The sequence below is a fragment of the Stegostoma tigrinum genome, chromosome 18 (genome assembly GCF_030684315.1).
Source record: "Stegostoma tigrinum isolate sSteTig4 chromosome 18, sSteTig4.hap1, whole genome shotgun sequence".
Classification (NCBI taxonomy): domain Eukaryota; kingdom Metazoa; phylum Chordata; class Chondrichthyes; order Orectolobiformes; family Stegostomatidae; genus Stegostoma; species Stegostoma tigrinum.
Window position 1 is genome coordinate 60,822,367 of NC_081371.1, and position 20,334 is coordinate 60,842,700.

The 20,334-nt window shown below is 43.7% G+C and overlaps 1 protein-coding gene across 8 annotated transcripts in view; it reads left to right on the forward strand.

Moving 5' to 3' along the window:
• ppp1r12a (protein phosphatase 1, regulatory subunit 12A) overlaps positions 1–20,334 on the forward strand; it is a 193,120-nt gene that overhangs the window by 91,850 nt on the left and 80,936 nt on the right. For all 8 annotated transcript variants that reach the window (XM_059652591.1, XM_059652593.1, XM_059652592.1 and 5 more), the window contains exons 4-9: positions 3,144–3,303; positions 3,935–4,079; positions 9,960–10,034; positions 12,093–12,181; positions 12,352–12,506; positions 14,518–14,648. In XM_059652591.1, the coding sequence (XP_059508574.1) occupies positions 3,144–3,303; positions 3,935–4,079; positions 9,960–10,034; positions 12,093–12,181; positions 12,352–12,506; positions 14,518–14,648 (755 nt within the window). The remainder of the gene's footprint in view (positions 1–3,143; positions 3,304–3,934; positions 4,080–9,959; positions 10,035–12,092; positions 12,182–12,351; positions 12,507–14,517; positions 14,649–20,334) is intronic.

Here is a 20,334-nt window from a genome sequence, read left to right on the forward strand (position 1 = left end):
TCCTCACAGTAGATTAGTTATACAACAGGATTTTGATCAGATGGCCCAATGGGCTGAGGAGTGGCATATGGAGCTTAATTTAAATAAGAGGTGCTGCAGTTTGGAAAGGCAAATCAGAGCAGGACTTATACACTGAATAGCAAGGTCCTGGGGAGTGTTGCTCAGCAAAGAGACCTTGGAGTGCAGGCTCATACTTTGTTGAAAGTGGAGTTGCTGGTAGATAGGATGGTGAAGAAGCATTTGGTATGCTTGCCTTCATTGGTCAGTGCTTTGAGTACAGGAGCTGGGAAGTCATGTTGTGGCTGTACAGAACATTGGTTCAGCCACTTTCGGAATATTGTGTGCAATTATGGACTTGCTGCTATAGAAAGGATGTTGTGAAATTTGAAATTGTTCAGAAAAGATTTACAAGGAAGTTGCCAGGTGTTGGAGGGTTTGAGCTATAGGGAGAGTCGAAAGAGGCTGGGGCTATTTTCCCTGGAGTGTTGGAGGCTGCGAGTTGACCTGAGACGTTTATGAAATTATGTGGGCCACGGATAAGCTGTGTAGCCAAGCTATCTTCCCCCGGGTGGGGCAGTCCAAAACTAAAGGATATAGGTTTAAGGTGAGAAGAAAAAGATTTTAAAGGGATCTAAGGAGCAACATTTTCTTGCTGAGAGTGGTAACTATATGGAATGAGCTGCTGGAGAAAGTGGTGGAGGCTGGTATAATAACATTTAAAAGGCATCTGGATGGGTATATGAATGAGAATGGCGAATGGCAAATGGGACTAGATTAACTTAAGATATCTGGTTGGCATGTATGAGTTGGACTGAAGGGTCTGTTTCCATGCTGTGCAATTGTATGCTAACCATCCAGGACAGTAGCACTGCGTCCACTCCCCACTCAACTGATGCTCAGTTCTAGCAGTGTCGATTGTCTGCGAGATGCCCTGCAGAAATTCATCCAAGATCCTTAGACAGCACCTGGCACATCCCTGACCACTTCCATCCATAAGGACTAGGCAGCCAATACATGGGAACACCAGCAGCTGCAGTTTCCCCTCCAAGCCATTCATCATCCTGACTTGGAAATATATTGCTGTTCCTTCACTGTTGTTAGGTTGAAATCCTGGAATCTTCTGCCTAACAGTGTTGTGGGTCCTGTCTGTACCACCGCTCAAGAAAGCAGCTCAGCACCCTCTTCTCAAGGACAGTTAGGCACAGGCAGGAAATGCTGACCAGCTGGCATTGCACATGCTCCTCAAGTGAATTCAAAAAATGTCCAAATCAGTAATGAGTTTTAAATTAATTCCAATCCAGGTTTGTGGACTATTGTGAAATGTTGGTAATTTGTGTTCTGACAAACATTTCAGATGATTTGAGTACCGGCCGTGGTTCGCTGTTAAGTGTTGGTTTTGAATTTTTTTAATTCATTAACAGGATGAGGGCAATTTCCTTCCCTAAAGGACATCAGTGAACCAGATGGGTTTTTATGACAATTGGTTATGGATTTACGGTCATCATTAGATTCTTAATTCCAGATATTATTATTGAATTCAAAATCAACCGTCTGCTGTGGCAGGATTCGATCCAGAGTCCCCAGAATGTTAGCTGGCTCTCTGGATTAAAAGTCCAGCGAGAATACAACTGGGCCATGGCCTCCCCTAAATGGGTCGTGAGTTTCAGATGCAGGAGAAATGCAAGCTGACCGTAAAGCATTGCTTTGGGAGCCTTTTTGATATTGATGTTTGTAACAGAATCACTGGCAATGACTTATTAGGAATGGCCCATAGATGTGTAATGAAACAAAATTAACACTTTGTTCAAAGAAACTAGACGGCCAAATGTTAGGCCCGATGCAGGAGCATTGAAAAGCAGAAGGAGAGGGGAAAAATAGTTTGGTGGGTAATTCTGAGCACCTGGGGCCAAGACTTCTGGCAACCAGTCGTGGAGTCAAGAAAATCTGGAGTTGGAACAATGCGGGGTTCTCGGTTGTGGAGCTATTGGGGGTGACAGTTAAGGAGGTGCAACGCCAGGAGGATTTTGAAACATAGAATGAGGGTTTAAATTACAACCATTGTTGGACAAGTAGCCAGATTAGGTGAGCAAGCATCAGAATGACGTGAAGAGGACTTGTTGTGATGTAGGGCAACGGTATAGGATGAATATGGTGTGATGGGGGCTGGAAAATAACGGACATTTAGGAGCCACAACATAAAATGTTGGCTCAGTAATTTGCACTGCTACCTCAGTGCTAGGGACCCAGAATCACTTCAACTCTTGGGCAGCTGTCTGTGCGGAGTTTGTACGCTGTCTCCCATGTCTGCATGGGTTTCCTTCGGGTGCTCCGGCTTCCTTCCACAGTCCAAAGATATGTGGGTTAGGGTGGATTGGCCATGCTAAATTGCCCATAGTGTCCAGGGATATGCAGGCTTAGGTGTATTAACTATGGAGAATGCAGGGTGGTAAGGTCACTGGTTGGGTCTGTGTGGGATGCTCTTCAGAGGGCTGAATGGCCTGCTGAGACACTGTGGGGATTCTATGATAAAGATGAATAAGGATGTCATTACCAATTGCACAGAGCTAGAAACGGGTGAAATGGAGGAGATGGTGAAGTGACTTAGAGGATGTCATGGTGTTATTCAGAATTCCATGATCCCCTTGCCAGTCGTGGTCCTCAATCAAAAGTACTGAGTCAGATAATCATTCTACCTATGTGCTGTTCCTGTGTGTATGTTCCCCAAAACACCAAGGTACTCTGGCTTTGAAATACTTTGGAATGTTGTGATCTGCTGAAAGCTACTCATTATTGCAATTTACTTCCTTTCTTCTGTCAATCATGAACATACAGGAAATTTAAACATAAGATGGAACTAATATTGTCACAATTGCACATGCACACTTCAAAAACTTTTAATCAAAAGTGCTTCAGTTTTCATTTTACTTGGAGTTCATCTGTTGAGCAACAGTCCTAAATTCAACTAGTTTACTAATTCTATTTTGGTTATTTGCTGTCAACATAGGTTGTGTACATACATATCCATGACTCAAATACACACGTTTCTTTTTAAAATGTAATGATGCATGCTTCACGTTGGATAACAGGTATGTCGATAATCTGTTTTGCTAACTTGCCTTTTTGAACTGGATGCGTTTGTTTAGGAGTGGATATAGAAGCTGCACGGAAGGAAGAAGAACGAATAATGCTTCGCGATGCCAGGCAATGGTTAAATAGTGGGCAAATAAATGATAATCGGCATCCCAAATCTGGGGGAACAGCACTTCATGTAGCTGCAGCTAAAGGCTATTCAGAGGTTTTAAAGTAGGTATCTGAAGCTACTCCAATACTTAGTATTTGCAAGTAAACAAAGGATTATTAGGAGCAAATTGTTTTCTTTTTCTATTGCATGATGCACCAGTTAACTTGAGCTTCAAAACTGTAATTATTGTACTAAAAATGGCTAGTTGTGTTTCTTTATATATTTCATAGCCCATAGATATTTAGATGAGGCGTTTCGTGATGCTAGCAAGCTGAAAGTAGGTGCATGCTATTTGGTTATGTATTGTTTCATTGGTTTAGTAAGCAACATTAAAGACTGAATGCAATTAAGTTATTTCAAAATGTTCATAAATGTTCATAAATGATCTTAAAACAAATTGAAGATAGTTAGAAAATGCATCTACATGGAGTTGGGTGACTGTGAGCCGAGTTATGAGGTTGCTGTATTCTATTCGCATACTGCCGTCGTATTGCCCCCTCTCTTTTGGCTTAGCAGAAGTCATAAATTAATGATACATTAAAGCTGAATCAAATGTTTTGTCTTAATTTAACTTTGTAAAATGTACATGTAACTTCCAAAAAGCAGCTATAATTCGTTGAGATGACATTTTAATGGGATTTCTCTTGTTTTAGTCTTTGATTTTTAAATTGGTACTTTCTTGAAAATCCACAGACTTCTAATCCAGGCAGGTTATGATGTAAATATCAAAGATTATGATGGCTGGACCCCACTACATGCTGCAGCACACTGGGGAAAAGAGGAAACCTGCCGAATCCTGGTAGAAAGCTTCTGCGATATGGAGATGATCAACAAAGTGGTTTGTTGTCTATTACATGTTTTTGATTTTGGTAACTACTGTCTTTTTGTTGAGTCACAAAAAGGCAGAGAAGCAGATCATTAGAAGATTGCATGATCAGACTATTTTGTTTGAAGTAACAATTTCTTTCCTTTCTCGTGGGACGTAGGCATCGCTAGCACTGGCTGAGCGGAGAATGTTTAAAGGAACTTGAGGGGCAGCCTTCTCAGACAAAGGGTGATTTGTTTGTGAAATGAATCAGTGAATACCAGTCACGGTTGGACATAGAGCAGTTTTTCCGACGTCTTCGCCTCCATGCCTACTACTTCAACCGGGAACCCAATCCTCCTTCCACTGACCCCTTCACCCACTTCCAACACAAGTCCTCCTCCTGGACACCACCCCCAGGCCTCCTACCCTCCCTCGACCTCTTCATCTCCAACTGCCGTCGAGACATTAACCGCCTCAACCTCTCCACCCCTCTCACCCACTCCAACCTCTCCCCCGCAGAACGGGCAGCCCTCCGCTCCAACCCCAACCTCACCATCAAACCCGCAGACAAGGGTGGCGCAGTGGTAGTATGGCGCACTGACCTCTACATCGCTGAGGCCAGACGCCAACTCTCCGACACCACCTCCTACCGCCTCCTCGATCATGACCCCACACCCGAGCACCAAACCATCATCTCCAACACCATTCACGACCTCGTCACCTCAGGGGACCTCCCACCCACAGCCTCCAACCTCATTGTTCCCCAACCCCGCACGGCCCGTTTCTATCTCCTTCCCAAAATCCACAAACCTGTCTGCCCTGGTCGACCCATCGTCTCAGCCTGCTCCTGCCCCACCGAACTCACCTCCACCTATCTGGACTCCATTTTCTCCCCTTTGGTCCAGGAACTCCCCACCTACGTCCGTGACACCACCCACGCCCTCCACCTCCTCCAGGACTTCCAATTCCCTGGCCCCCAACACCTCATATTCACCATGGACGTCCAGTCCCTGTACACCTGCATTCCGCATGGAGATGGCCTCAAGGCCCTCCGCTTCTTCCTGTCCCACAGGCCTGACCAGTCCCCCTCCACTGACACACTCATCCGCCTAGCTGAACTCGTCCTCACACTCAACAGCTTCTCTTTTGACTCCTCCCACTTCCTACAGACTAAGGGGGTGGCCATGGGCACCCGCATGGGCCCCAGCTATGCCTGCCTCTTTGTAGGTTACGTGGAACAGTCCCTCTTCCGCACCTACACAGGCCCCAAACCCCACCTCTTCCTCCGGTACATTGATGACTGTATCGGCGCCGCCTCTTGCTCCCCAGAGGAGCTCGAACAGTTCATCCACTTCACCAACACCTTCCACCCCAACCTTCAGTTCACCTGGGCCATCTCCAGCACATCCCTCACCTTCCTGGACCCCTCAGTCTCCATCTCAGGCAACCAGCTTGTAACTGATGTCCATTTCAAGCCCACCGACTCCCACAGCTACCTAGAATACACCTCCTCCCACCCACCCTCCTGCAAAAATTCCATCCCCTATTCCCAATTCCTCCGCCTCCGCCGCATCTGCTCCCACGATAAGACATTCCACTCCCGCACATCCCAGATGTCCAAGTGCTTCAAGGACCGCAACTTTCCCCCCACAGTGATCGAGAACGCCCCTGACCGCGTCTCCCGTATTTCCCGCAACACATCCCTCGCACCCCGCCCCCGCCACAACCGCCCTAAGAGGATCCCCCTCGTTCTCACACACCACCCTACCAACCTCCGGATACAACGCATCATCCTCCGACACTTCCGCCATTTACAATCCGACCCCACCACCCAAGACATTTTTCCATCCCCACCCCTGTCTGCTTTCCGGAGAGACCACTCTCTCCGTGACTCCCTTGTTCGCTCCACACTGCCCTCCAACCCCACCACACCCGGCACCTTCCCCTGCAACCGCAGGAAATGCTACACTTGTCCCCACACCTCCTCCCTCACCCCTATCCCAGGCCCCAAGATGACATTCCACATTAAGCAGAGGTTCACCTGCACATCTGCCAATGTGGTATACTGCATCCACTGTACCCGGTGCGGCTTCCTCTGCATTGGGGAAACCAAGCGGAGGCTTGGGGACCGCTTTGCAGAACACCTCCGCTCAGTTCGCAACAAACAACTGCACCTCCCAGTCGCAAACCATTTCCACTCCCCCTCCCATTCTCTAGATGACATGTCCATCATGGGCCTCCTGCACTGCCACAATGATGCCACCCGAAGGTTGCAGGAACAGCAACTCATATTCCGCTTGGGAACCCTGCAGCCATATGGCATCAATGTGGACTTCACCAGTTTCAAAATCTCCCCTTCCCCCACTGCATCCCAAAACCAGCCCAGATCGTCCCCTCCCTCCACTGCACCACACAACCAGCCCAGCTCTTCCCCCCCGTGCCCCCCCCCCCCCCCCCAACCCACCCACCCACCCACTGCATCCCAAAACCAGTCCAACCTGTCTCTGCCTCCCTAACCGGTTCTTCCTCTCACCCATCCCTTCCTCCCACCCCAAGCCGCACCCCCATCTACCTACTAACCTCATCCCACCTCCTTGACCTGTCTGTCTTCCCTGGACTGACCTATCCCCTCCCTACCTCCCCACCTATACTCTCTCCACCTATCTTCTTTACTGTCCATCTTCGGCCCGCCTCCCCCTCTCTCCCTATTTATTCCAGTTCCCTCTCCCCATCCCCCTCTCTGATGAAGGGTCTAGGCCCGAAACGTCAGCTTTTGTGCTCCTGAGATGCTGCTTGGCCTGCTGTGTTCATCCAGCCTCACATTTTATTATCTTGGAATTCTCCAGCATCTGCAGTTCCCATTATCTCTGCCAAAGGAAGTGATATTGTTTAATTGTGCCAAGACGACAGTTTTGCATCACCTCAGGGTGGTTTGAAAACAAGGAGCCAACTATTGTGCCATTTGGAGCTGAATGTCTGTCACTGAATAATTGTCTTCTGCATATTTAAGTTTAGTTTTTAAATAGCAGCATAAGAATCACAAAGGATCTTTAGATTATTGGGAAACATCAAGAAGAATAAAAACTTGCATTTCTTCGGTCATCTTCATGAATTCGGATTGTCTCCAAATATTTTACAGTACTTTCGTAGGGTTATTCCTACTTGGGAAATATTGCTGCTAATTTGCACTCATGAAGCTCCCACGCATGTACTACATCAAACAGTACAGCACAGGAATAGGCCCTTCAGCCCACCATATCTGTGCTGACCATGATGACATTTCAAACTAATCATATCTGTCTTCATGTGGTCCATATCCCCCTCTTCCTTGCCTAGTCATCTGTCTGTCAAATGCTGTTTAACTTAGCTATTGTATCTGCTTCTACCACCTTCCTGTGTTCAGCATGTTCCAGCCACCTACTGTTCTCTGCATTTAAAAAGAAACTTGCCTTGCACGTTTCCCTTAATCTTATACCCTTCATCTTAAACCTACACTCCCTAGTGTTTGACATCTTCATGCTGAGAGACAAGCCCCAAGAATCCACCCTTTCCAAGCTGCTCGTAATTTTATTTAATTCTATCAGGTCCCCCTTCAGCCTCTAGTTGTAGAGAAAACAATACTCCAAATGTTGGCTAACAAGTTTTATACAGCTGCACCACAACTTGTCAACTTTTATACTCACTTTGCTGATCGATGATTGCAAGCACTTTGTATGCCGACTTTACCGCCTCGCCTACTTCTGCCACTTTGAGGGAGCGAAGGCCTTGCAAGCCAAGATCCTTCTGGACCTCACGGCTATTGAGGGTTCCATTATTTGCTTATACTTTAGTGCATTTAACCTCTATCACCTCTCACTTGTCTAGATTAAACTCCACCTGTCATTTCTCTACCTAACCTTCCAACTGATCAATATCCTTTGCCAGCCTTCCTTACTATCCACAATTCCTCCAATTTTCATGTCAGCTGCAGACTTATTAATTGACCGAATAGATTTTCATTCATGAAAATAAATTATAAACAACAGATCCCAGCGCTGATCCTTGTGGAGCACCACTGCTTACAGACCTTTAGTCAGAAAAGTATCCCTCCATGACTACTTTCTGTTTCCTATGACCAAGCCAATTTTGTATCCAACTTACCAACTCGAGTTCTCGTGTGACTTAATCTTTTGGACGAGCCTACAATAACAGACCTTAGCAAATGTTTCAGTAAAGTCTATATGAACAACAATGTAAAAGTGCATTCTAACATCTCTTCTGAATGGCTTAGCCTGAATTCTCAGATTATACCCCAGTTCTGGAATATTAAACCAGTGGAAACAGTTTTTCTTCTTCTCACCTGTCTTTGCCTGTTAATATCCCAAAGCTCACCCTTTAACATTCTAAATTCTGGGGAATAAAGATCTAACTTATCTAATCTTTCCTCCAATGTAACCCCTGAAGTGTACTGATATTATTCTTGAATTGGTATTATCCTTCTCAACCTTACTAGGATTTTTTGTAACTGTACCGCAATGTCTACATCCTTCTACTCGAGCCCTGTTGATACTAAATTGTGGAGCATAAAAGACTGAAAGCAAAAATCAAGTCCATTTCATCTGATCAATCTTTGACGTTTTGTTTTCTTGGTCTATATGTTAGATAAATCTCATGTTGGAGTGAAATGACAGTTGATTCTTATTGTTGGAGAAGTGAAAATTCTGTATTTGTTCTTGCTCAGTTTTACAGTGACATCGCATTTTGTGCAAGAGAGGGTGGGAAACAGCTTCTGATATGACATAGGGTTGTGGTGCAAGTGCTATGGCAATAAATGTGCCTTTGATGTGCTTGGACCTGGTTATGACAAAATAAGCTGCATTTGAAATCACTGACACAAAGTTAACCAAGTTCTGTGTTGCCCTCGAAGTGATATTTTCTTGGTGTGGCTGCAGGCCAGCCAGTTACCAAGGGCTGCTGGCACAATGCAAAACAAAATAAGAATTTTTGGGAATAAGGGTGTAGCTTTACAACAATGTAAGAGACAGTGACAGCACTTCTCAATGATACAGCACATTCAAAGTAGCAAAATGTTTTGTGGAACTGAAGGCTATGGTCAGTCTCCCCTGTACTGGAAGTTTCTTTTGTAGTTTTGGTTATTGGGAAATCAGCATGATCAAAGACAGTGGAAAGGTCCGGAGAGGTTGTGTTGAGGCGGAGATTAAGTCTTGCTGTACACGTGGGACCATGCGTGTTTGGACAATAGGGAACATATTGAAGAATAGAAGCAGGCTAAAGATAGCCTGGTGGCTCCAGAGCAAACAGTGTAAATATTTATTTTCAATAAACAAAAGCCTGTCTAATTCAGGGTCTTCCCACCCAGTTAAGTGAAGGAAGAGAGAGAGATTGGGAAGGATGCTGGAGTGAACTTTGTTGGAAGGCTGCGGGCCAGTTGAGAAGGGTGAGGAATGATGGTTCCACTTGGCAGTTGTAAGGGTTGTGTTTTGTGAAGAGCTGCTTCGATATGTTGGAGGGCTGGAAATTTGACTGAATCAAATATTTAATTGTTGATTGTGTCGCTGTCAATCTTGTGAGGTCACTAAATGTTAAAGGCAATTTGGGCAGGCACATTAGTACGCAGCTATCTATTAAAGCTCTTCATAGAAGATGGATAATGTCAGCAGATTTGAAATGGAGAGCAGTGCTTGAGCATGAACGAAGAAGAACATCAGATACCATGGTGTCTCATCACTGGCTGTGGTAATTCCCGAGAGAGCGATGTGAGAAGTTTGACATGTTTCCATGACTTCCAAAATGTTGTGTAGGCCATTTACTATTTTACTGATGGTATCTTTTATTTTTAATTTGACATGTGAGTCAGTAGAAAGAGTTTTCCGGTTGACCTCTTTTGAAATGTGTGAATTTTGTCCATAGGGGCAGACAGCTTTTGATGTAGCTGATGAAGATATTCTTGGGTACTTGGAAGAGTTGCAAAAAAGGCAGAATATGGTAAGTTTTTGGGAGCTATTTCAAATCATCACTTTTTTAAAAAAATTGTTCTTAGTGAAGGATACGGCACACTGAAGAAATTAACTTCAGTCGTATTTTATCGTGATTATACCATCATTTATGTTTATAAATCTGACTACAGAGTTAAATGGGTGGTAAGAAACTCTCTGGTCATTACCTGAAGACTGACATGTGATGTTCAGTGATAATAAAATGTGAGGCTGGATGAACACAGCAGGCCAAGCAGCATCTCAGGAGCACAAAAGCTGACGTTTCGGGCCTAGACCCTTCATCAGAGCTCTCTGATGAAGGGTCTAGGCCCGAAACATCAGCTTTTGTGCTCCTGAGATGCTGCTTGGCCTGCTGTGTTCATCCAGCCTCACATTTTATTATCTTGGAATTCTCCAGCATCTGCAGTTCCCATTACCCCTTACCCATGTGATGTTCAGTCACTGTTTTCTAATGGAACTCAAGTAGTTTGCATTAAAATTAGAATTTGTGATCTTGAAGGAATTTCACAACTTTAGAAGGCACATTGTCAACTTGTTTTAGTTTTGTAATTTGGCAGTATGTGATGCAGTAGTGAATTCTGTTTATTGACAGCCACAATTCGGCACAACTTGATTTCACTGTTTTCAGACAGAAGCTGCTTGTATAGAATTTAAAATTCAGATGGGAGCACCTCTGTCTGTGCAACTTTTTTAATAAACTTGTGATTACTGCTGTACTCTGTATATGTATACATTGTCTGCCTCCAGAATATTCACGTTTTGCCATATTGGTTGTACTATTCACAATCTTATGCATATGTGAAACTGATGGCGCTCAGTTTTACCACTCTGTCAGCAGCCATTAAAGCCAGTCTGATTTTGAGGTGAGAGTAAAGTGAAAATCTTCCCTCTAATCAGATACAATCAAGGCTGTCCCTCTTCCGTTCCTTCCTTGATTTACCTTAGGTACAGACTTCTATGCCAGTTGCCAGTTGTCAGACTGCATCAATTGCTTCAGCATCATGGCATTCTCACTGCCTTGAACATCATAGCTGTACTCCTAGATATCTGGTTAATCATGAAGACTGCATGGCTTTTTCCCCCCACTCCTACCTCCTGTAATCAGGATACAGATGAGTATTGCTGGCCATTTGAGTTGCAAAAACAGCTGTAGGTAGTTTGATCTGTTGAGTCACAATCTGCATTCGCTCTAATTTTTCTTGTTAGCATATGGCGGTAACTTCCAGAACAGGAGGTTAATATGGCCACATGCTAATCAGCTGATTGGTGCCTGCAGGCCATCGAAGTAGATGAAAAGGTTAGAGGGAACATGGATTGCAACAACACAGGTGTATAAAACTTAGTACCGGGGTAGGCCGTCTGTTCCTTTAAACCTGCATCGTTCAGTAAGATTGTGGCTGATTCTACCCCCATAATACCTAACTTGCCTATTAAAAATCTCTGCCCCAGCCTTCAGTACCTCCTGAGAAGAAAAAACTTCATGTAGAAATGACCTTCAGAGAGAAAAATTGGTGTGTATTTAAACTATATTTCCTACTTTCAGGTTTTTCCATAAATCCAAGCATTGTCCAGATGTACACTATCCAATTGCCTCAAGATTTTTTCAGTAAAATGACCTCTCATTTTGTTACTTAGTGGATACAGACATTGTTTCTTCAGAAGAATTAGCCAAATGATCCTCTTAATTTGTACACTTGCAACTGAGAAGTTTTGTGCTGCTGTGTTTAAATTGTATGACAGACTCGTGATGGGTCGGTATAACAAAAGCCTTTCACGCTATTTAAGCTTGTTCCTTGAATGTCAAATGCATTGATTTGCTGTTTCAGTATACTGAATCTCTTCAAAGACCTTGTCAGTGAGTAACTTCAAACTGTCCTGTCCACACTCTTCCACCTTAGATCATTATAAGTACTTTGGGAGATTTTCTAAATTCTGTCTTAACCTAGTCAGTTTATTTTCATGAATAGAAAATAAATTATCCAAGTTATATTTTAATAGTCTAACACTGTCTTAAAATTGCATTTTCACTTTTTTCTCCCCTTGAAAGCTTTTCAGGGAGAAACAAGCAAATAAATCCCCTTTGATCGAGTCAACTGCAACAATGGAGAACAATCAACAATTAAAACCCATCAAAAGGTAATTAGAAGTGAAATTCAAGATGTATGAGTAATGATTTGAGTTCCACCATTTAGGAAATAAAATCTATTTTACCGGTATCTGCTTGTGTATATCGTTAATGTTCAAATTGTTAATTGGTACATGAGAATTTTCATGTTTTCTCAACTTTACTGAAATAATCCTGACAGTAAAGAAACTCTGCTGAATGAACAAAAGGTTCCAGTCCACATAGAATCTCTTGAGCAGGAAAAAGTGGATGAAGAAGAAGAGGGTAAGAAAGATGATTCCAGTTGTTCCAGTGAAGAGGAGGAGGAAGAAGACTCAGAGTCAGAAGCAGAAGCAGGTAACTTCAAAGGAACCTTCAAGTTGTTTGGAATAAACATGAGCGGAACAATTGGATCAACTGAAAGCCTTCAATTTTATTCACCATATATACTCAGTATTTAATATCGTGTAAAAGTCTATTCTGACTTGTCCAAAAATACCTTCAATTTTCAAAAACCTTATGTAGAGGCCGATCCCTATTGCCAAAATACCCAAACTCTTTGCACTTGCCATCCACTTTAGCTCAAACTCATCCTGCAGTAAACTGAGCGCACCATGGAAGTCAGCTGACCGGTTGCTCATGCCTGCTCATGTACGTTTAGTTCCTTGTATGCTGCCTTTGGGATGAGAACGGTCTCTGACCTACAACTCTGTGATAGCAAGTCTTCTGGGGAGGATGGATTTTAATGTCTCATGTTACGCATGCAAATACTTAATCTCAGAAATTTGGCTTTCATGCTGATGTGTCTTATTAAAGCTGGATCATTTTCTGAATGTCGAAGTGAGGTATCTGTAAATGCTGAGATGCAGATCATTCTTGTTTCATGTGCCCTATTTCAGTATCAGTGACCACAGGTCGTATAAGCATGCCATGTAAAATTCTGCTTGCATCTATCCCTATTGTGTTGATCTCAAATCAATACCATTCTTAGGTGATTGATCAGTTTTGTACAACAGGTCCTGGTCACTAAAAATTGAATTAAGATTGCAAGCATTATTTATATGTTGAATCCTTGCAGCCAGCAGATAGAATTCTGATTCCAGTCACGTGTTGTGTAAAGTCAGAGACACATGCCAAGGAAACTGACCCTTCAGTCCAACCAGTCCATGCCAATAGGGCGCAAACTAAACTAGTCCTATGTGCCTGTGCCCATTTCCCTCCAAACGTTTCAGCTTCATTCTTTTACTCAAACATTTTTTGTGTTGGAACTGTACCTACATCCACCACTTTCTCTGGCAGTTCATTCCACACACATTGTGTTTTGTAAAAAAAAAAAAAAAATTCCCCCTTTGGACCTTTTTAAATCTTTCTCCTCTTAGCTTAAAAATATGCCCCCTCATTTTGAAGTCCCCGACATTTGTGAAAACATCTTTGCTGCTCGCCTTATCTTGGAATGCACTTAAACTTAGAATCCCAAGGAGTGTGGAAACAGGCCCTTCAGCTCAACAAGTCCACACCGACCCTCAGCATCCCACCCAGACCCATCCCCCTAAACCCACCTAATGTACTGTTCCCTGAACACTGTGGGCAATTTAGCATGGCCAGTTCACATAGCCCGCACATCTTTGGACTGTGGTAGGAAACCAGAGCGTCTGGAAGAAACTCCCATGCAGACAGTTACCTGGCGGGGGGGATCAAATCCAGGCTTCTGGTGCTGGGAGGCAGCAGTGCTAACTACTGAGCTATCGTGCCACCCCCTCATGATTTTATAAATCCCTAAGGTCACTCCCCAACCTCCTACACTGCAGTGAAAAAAGTCCCAGCCTTAACCAGCCTGTTTTTTTTAAACTCAAATCCAGCATCTTTGACAAGGTCCTGGTAAATCTTTTCTGTCCAATTTAATAATATCCCTCCTGTAGCAGGGCAACCAGAACTGCGCACAGTACTCTAGAAGAGGCCTCTCTGACCTGAGAGTTCCAATTCCTATACACCAATGTTTGAGCAATGAAGGCAACCATGCTAAATGCCTTCCCAGCTCCCTGTTTACCTGTGGCACAACTTGAGAAGAATTATGTGTACCTAGTTACGTTGTTGTGTTTAGGTCCCAGAGACAGGTGATTTCCTGATTCACAGCGTCGTGCTGCCTCCCAGTGCTATGCACAGGGCCCGTTCTCCGTGCAAAGTAATTTTGAACTGATTTGCATTGAGTACATTGAACTGGAGCAGCAATTTTAGATCTTTTTATACTAAATATTTCCAGGAATATGGCACATTTCCAACAAATGGAATACTGTGATTGTTTGGTGATTTATAAGTTACTCCTGTTTCTTCAGTTATTGCTCCATTAAGAAGTTCAATTTTCTTCCAGAAAAAAACAAACCTACAACACATGTAAATAGTGTAAACCGTATCAACAGTGGAGGTAGTATACAGTCTGCAGCAGTAGCCCCAACAACTGTACCCACAAATCAAGTTGCGCCAACGTCACCAGTGAAAAAGGTAAGTTAAGAACCTATTTAAACCAGAATCATTCAACATGCATGGGCTTTCAATCACTTTGAGAAAGCAAGAACTGCAAATGCTGAAGTCAGAATCAATACAATGTGGAGCTAGAGGAACGCAGCAGGTCAGGCAGTATCAGAAGAGCAAGAATGTTGACTGTTTGGATTTACACCCTTCATCTGGGCTGTAAAGCAAAAATGTCAACTTGACTGCTCCTCTGATGCTGCTTGACCTGCTATGTTCCTCCACCTGCACGCTATATTGAAATGCGTGGGCTACTAACCCTAGCAGCAGTGGGGATGTGAAGACGGAGGTTTGAATCTCTCTCTCACCTAGTAATTCAAAAAATCTTCAATGGATGGGTTTAATTGTGACCTGGGTTGCTTTCAGTTGGAGCAAATGTAACCCTTCCTCTTGGTAAGATAAATGCGGTCTAATGTTCATCCCTAAATAGCGCTTGTGAAATATATCTGCCACTGAGTTGCACAATAATTTTGATAGCATATAAATTGTTTGGTCTTTGTATTCTCTTTTCTTAGTTAAGGAGATTAGCCAAGGCTGTCTGCCCTTTTTGAGTTTGCTCCACCGTTCATTTATGACCATGCTCAATTGTACAAGTCAGTAGCCTAGTCCTGCTTTTCACTGATATAGTTGGATCCCTTTAGCCGAAGGTCTGCCAGCTCCTCCTTGAAATCATAATGTTTTGACCTCAACCACTTTCTGCAGTAGCAAATTCCACAAGCTCATCGCTCTCTGGGTGAAATTTCTCATCTCAGCCGTAAATCGTGAGGGGCTTGGGTAGAGTCAGTAGTCAGTTCTTTTCCCTAGGGTGGGGCAGTCCAAAACTACAAGGTAAAGATTTTAAAAGGACATGAAGGGCAACCTTTTCACACAGAGGGTGGTGCATGGATGGAACAATTTGCTGCATGAAGTGTTGGAAGCTGATACAAGTACAACATTTAAAAGGTACCTGGCTGGGTGCGTGAATAGGCAAGGTTTAGGTGGATATAGGCCAAATGTTGGCAGATAGGACTAGGTCAGATTGGGATATCTGGTCGGTTGGGCAAATTGGACCGAATGGTCTGTTTCTGTGATTGTGATGCTAAACAGTCTACCCTCTATCTTTAGACTGTTACCCCAGCTTCTGGACTCTTCCCTTTATTGTGGACATCCTGCATTTATCCTGATTAGTCTTGTTAGAATTTTATAGGTTTTTATGCAATTACCTCCATTCTTAAGAACTCCAGTGAATGCAGTTCTAACCAATCCAGTCTGTTCATTTGCCAAGATAATGAAATGTGAGGCTGGATGAACACAGCAGGCCCAGCTGCATCTCAGGAGCACAAAAGCTGACGTTTCGGGCCTAGACCCTCCTTCAGAGAGGGGGATGGGGTGAGGGTTCTGGAATAAATAGGGAGAGAGGGGGAGGCGGACCGAAGACGGAGAGAAAAGAAGATAGGTGGAGAGGAGTGTATAGGTGGGGAGGTAGGGAGGGGATAGGTCAGTCCAGGGAAGACGGACAGGTCAAGGAGGTGGGATGAGGTTAGTAGGTAGGAGATGGAGGTGCGGCTTGGGGTGGGAGGAAGGGATGGGTGAGAGGAAGAACAGGTTAGGGAGGCAGAGACAGGTTGGACTGGTTTTGGGATGCAGTGGGTGGAGGGGAAGAGCTGGGCTGGTTGTGTGGTGCAGTGGGGGGAGGGGACGAACTGGGCTGGTTTTGGGAGTCGGTGGGGGAAGGGGAGATTTTGAAGCTGGTGAAGTCCACATTGATACCATTGGGCTGCAGGGTTCACCAGCTTCAAAATCTCCCCTTCCCCCACTGCGTCCCAAAACCAGCCCAGTTCGTCCCCTCTCCCTACTTATTCCAGAACCCTCACCCCATCCCCCTGTCAGATGAAGGGCCTAGGCCCGAAGCGTCAGCTTTAGTGCTCCTGAGATGCTGCTGGGCCTGCTGTGTTCATCCAGCCTCAGTTCATTTTCTTGGATTCTCCAAGCATCTGCAGTTCCCATTATCACTGTTCATTTGCCAGCCCTGCCCTCCCAAGAATCAGCCTGGTAGACCTTTGCTCTGCTCCTTCTCTAACAAAAACATACTTCCTTAATTAAGGAGACTAAAATTGCTAACAATATTCTAGGCATTGTTTCATCCAGGCCCTGTACAATTGCAGCTAGACACCCCTGCTCCTGTACTTGAATTACTATGAAATCAATATATCTTTTGCCATCTTCACTGACACCTGCACCTACCTGGTTTCTTTCAGTGGCTGTTGTACAAGTGTGCCCTGGTCACATTACTATAATGGAGAAGGGTCAGTTAAGTGAAAGAAAATGCCTGATATTAACTTTATAAGTAACAATTTGTTTATTTAACCCTCATAGTGAGCACATTAACCAACCATCTAACGAACAGGACAGTTACCCCCAACTCCTCACTATTCCTTAACTGAACAAAATTCTGCTGGTAGGCTATTCCAATAAACACAAGTCCCCCTTGTATCACCCAGGTAGTAAGAAGAAAAATTAAAACTTAGTCTCTCAAAGTCCGTACAGAATGTGTCTTCCGGAATGCCATGCCTTCTCCATTATGTCTCAAGTAATAAATGCCTTTCATCTTATCCAGCTGACAGGGATGTTTTCTCTGTGAAGTCTCTTACCTGGAAGTTCTAGATAGCTTTTATGGAAAGATGGTGCTTTCTTAGAGCTTAGTGATTTCTTGTGAGAGCTAGGTGCTTACTTCTCAGATGGCAGTTTGCTCTCACTCTGTTTTCAAAAAAGCTCTCCTTGTATACCTTGGATAACATATCAATTTTTATTGCAATAGCATTGGTCTGCGGTTGTCAAAATTTTAATTCAATTGGTTTTCAGTTGCGATCCGCTTTATAGCGTAACACAGCATGGAAACAGGCAGTTTGGCCCAAACTGGTTCATGCTGAAAGTGCATGGTATAAGTGAATTGGCTGATCCTAGCTCGTTGCCAAAACAGCAAAACAAGTTTCCAATCACAAAGCCAAATGATACCTGTTTCAATTTTAGAACTGGCTGTAAGACTCCAGCTACGTGCAGACACCATTTTCTTTTCCTCTGTCTAAACCTCTAAGTTTAGAAAGTCACTGTCTCAAAGGAGCCACACACTTGACACAACTTTGTAACATGACACCACCCTATATTCAATCTGTTGTCTTTCAGATGATAATCTATCTTCCTGTTTTTGCTACTAAAGTGGGTAACCACATTTATCCAGTGTTACACCTGCCATGGATTTGCCCACTCACTCAACTTATCCGAATCACAGTGAAGCACCTTTGCATCCTCCTCACAGTTGATGCTCCCACCCAGTGTTGTCTTATGCAGATTTGGAGATATTACACTTAGTTCTCTCATCAACCGAAAATGTATTTTATCAATGGCTAGGGTTCCATTGCCAATTCCCTGTGGAAAAATGATGGAAGTTGCCATTATATTTCCAGACCATCAAACAACTGATTTGAGGGGTTGGGGGTAGTGCAAAGAGATGACTGATTTAACCTGAGGGTCACCACACCTCAGGTGAGGGGAGAGGTTCAGCAAAGAAATCCTTCATGACAGCCCCAGCTGGTGCAGGAATCCAACCCATGCTGTTATCCATGTCCATGGCAAACTGGCTGTAATGTCAACTGAGCTAACTGATCCCTGGAGCACCTCAGTTACTGCCTGCCATTTGGAAAAGACCATTTTATTCCTACTTTTTGTTTCTTGTCTGCCAACCAGTTTTGAAACCTTCTCATTGCACAGCCTTTCATCCATGTGCTTTAATTTTAAATGCTAATGTCTTTCGGGGGCATTGTTGAAAGCTCCCTTCAAGTCCAAATAAACTGCATCTGTTGGCTCCCCCTAAACTAACAGAATTTGAAATAACAAAGTGTGGAGCTAGATGAACACAGCAGACCAAGCAGCATCTTCGGAGCACAAAAGCTGATGTTTCGGGCCTAGACCCTTCATCAGAAAAAACTTCTGATGAAGGGTCTAGGCCCGAAACGTCAGCTTTTGTGCTCCTCTGATGCTGCTTGGCCTGCTGTGTTCATCCAGCTCCACACATTGTTTTCTCGGATTCTCCAGCATCTGCAGTTCCCGTTGTCTCACAGAATTTGAATGTATGTTTGTCACAGTTGACGCATTGAGCTACAAATAGTAGCAATGTGAATGTAAAATGGAAAAGATTATCTAGTTGGATTTGAGCGAGTGCCTCCTTTTTAAACTTGACACCATGATTGTTCTGGAATAATCTGGCAATCCTTTGGAATATGTAGTTCGAACTATATAATAGATGGGGAAGTGATAGCCTTGTCGTATTATTGCCCATACTGATAATTCAGAGACCTCCATAAAGTTCTGGCATCCCAGGTTTGAATTCCAACACGTTAGATGGTGGGATATGATTGCAGTAAATGTCTAGAACTAAAGAGTTTGACAATGGCTTCATGGTCACTATTAATGATCAGAAAAACCCACCTGATAAACTAATGCCCTTTAGGGAAGGAAACTGCTCTACTTAGTTGGTTTGACTTACACATGACTCGAGACCCATAACAACGTGGCTGACTCTGAACTACACCTGGCCAGTTAAAGATGGGTAATAAATACTGGCTTAGCCAGAGATGCCCATGAATGAGTTAAAAAAGGTACCCAAAATGCTAATACTTAAGGTCAGCGAAGGGAGGGAATTTTCCAAGCCGACTGTGTTAATGTAGTTTCTCCAAAAATTTGCCTGAATTATTATTCATTTGTGCTGAGTGCAAAGGTTGAGACTGGGCTGACTCCCAAAGTATTCTCCATAAACACAGTTAAACATGTAGCAGGTACTATATGCTGATTCAGTTGGTATTGAAATTTAACTGAAGTCAGCATTCATGTGTAGAATTTGACATGGTGAAAACTAATACAGAGAAACGCGCTTGTCAGTTCGCCATGTGTTTCTTGTAATGGGTTTACTCAAGCTCTTACTGCCATGTCAGGCATTGTTGTGCGCTGGAAGTGACCTTGATCTCTCAAACGTAATCCATGTGTCGACCGAGTAAAACTTTGTTTTGGGGAGAGCTGTTGGCAGATATAAAAATAAATCACTTAAACTCTTCACCTGTGAAAGGCAGATTCACACAAGTACCGTGTCTTTAGATTATTGTTGTTGATTTCACTTAGCTACATTGTAGACAAAATAATGGAATGCCTGATTTTTTCCAACTGAGACACACAGGAATTTTCATTGTGAATTTGGCTGAAAATGTTCACAAGTTTCAATATGGTCTTCCTCACGAGGGCGGTCTTCCTCACGAGGGCGGTCTTCCTCACGAGGGCGGTCTTCCTCACGAGGGCGGTCTTCCTCACGAGGGCGGTCTTCCTCACGAGGGCGGTCTTCCTCACGAGGGCGGTCTTCCTCACATCCTTGCATTTTGGGTCGTCTTTTACTTCATTTTGCTCCACTGTTGACAGCATTAGCAGCCAGATCTCAGTTGAGTTTTGTGAGTTGACATTTGGTTCATTGTGCATGTTGATTTAGTTCTGTCAGAAACAGACTGTACAGTTTTTGACTATGAAAAATGCCCTTTGTAAGGAAGAAATTGGGAAAACTCTACATGGGAATTATGTAGCCCAATGCAATTTTGGGAAAATGTAGACTTAATCTTCTGTGTAGTCTGTCAGACAAAGG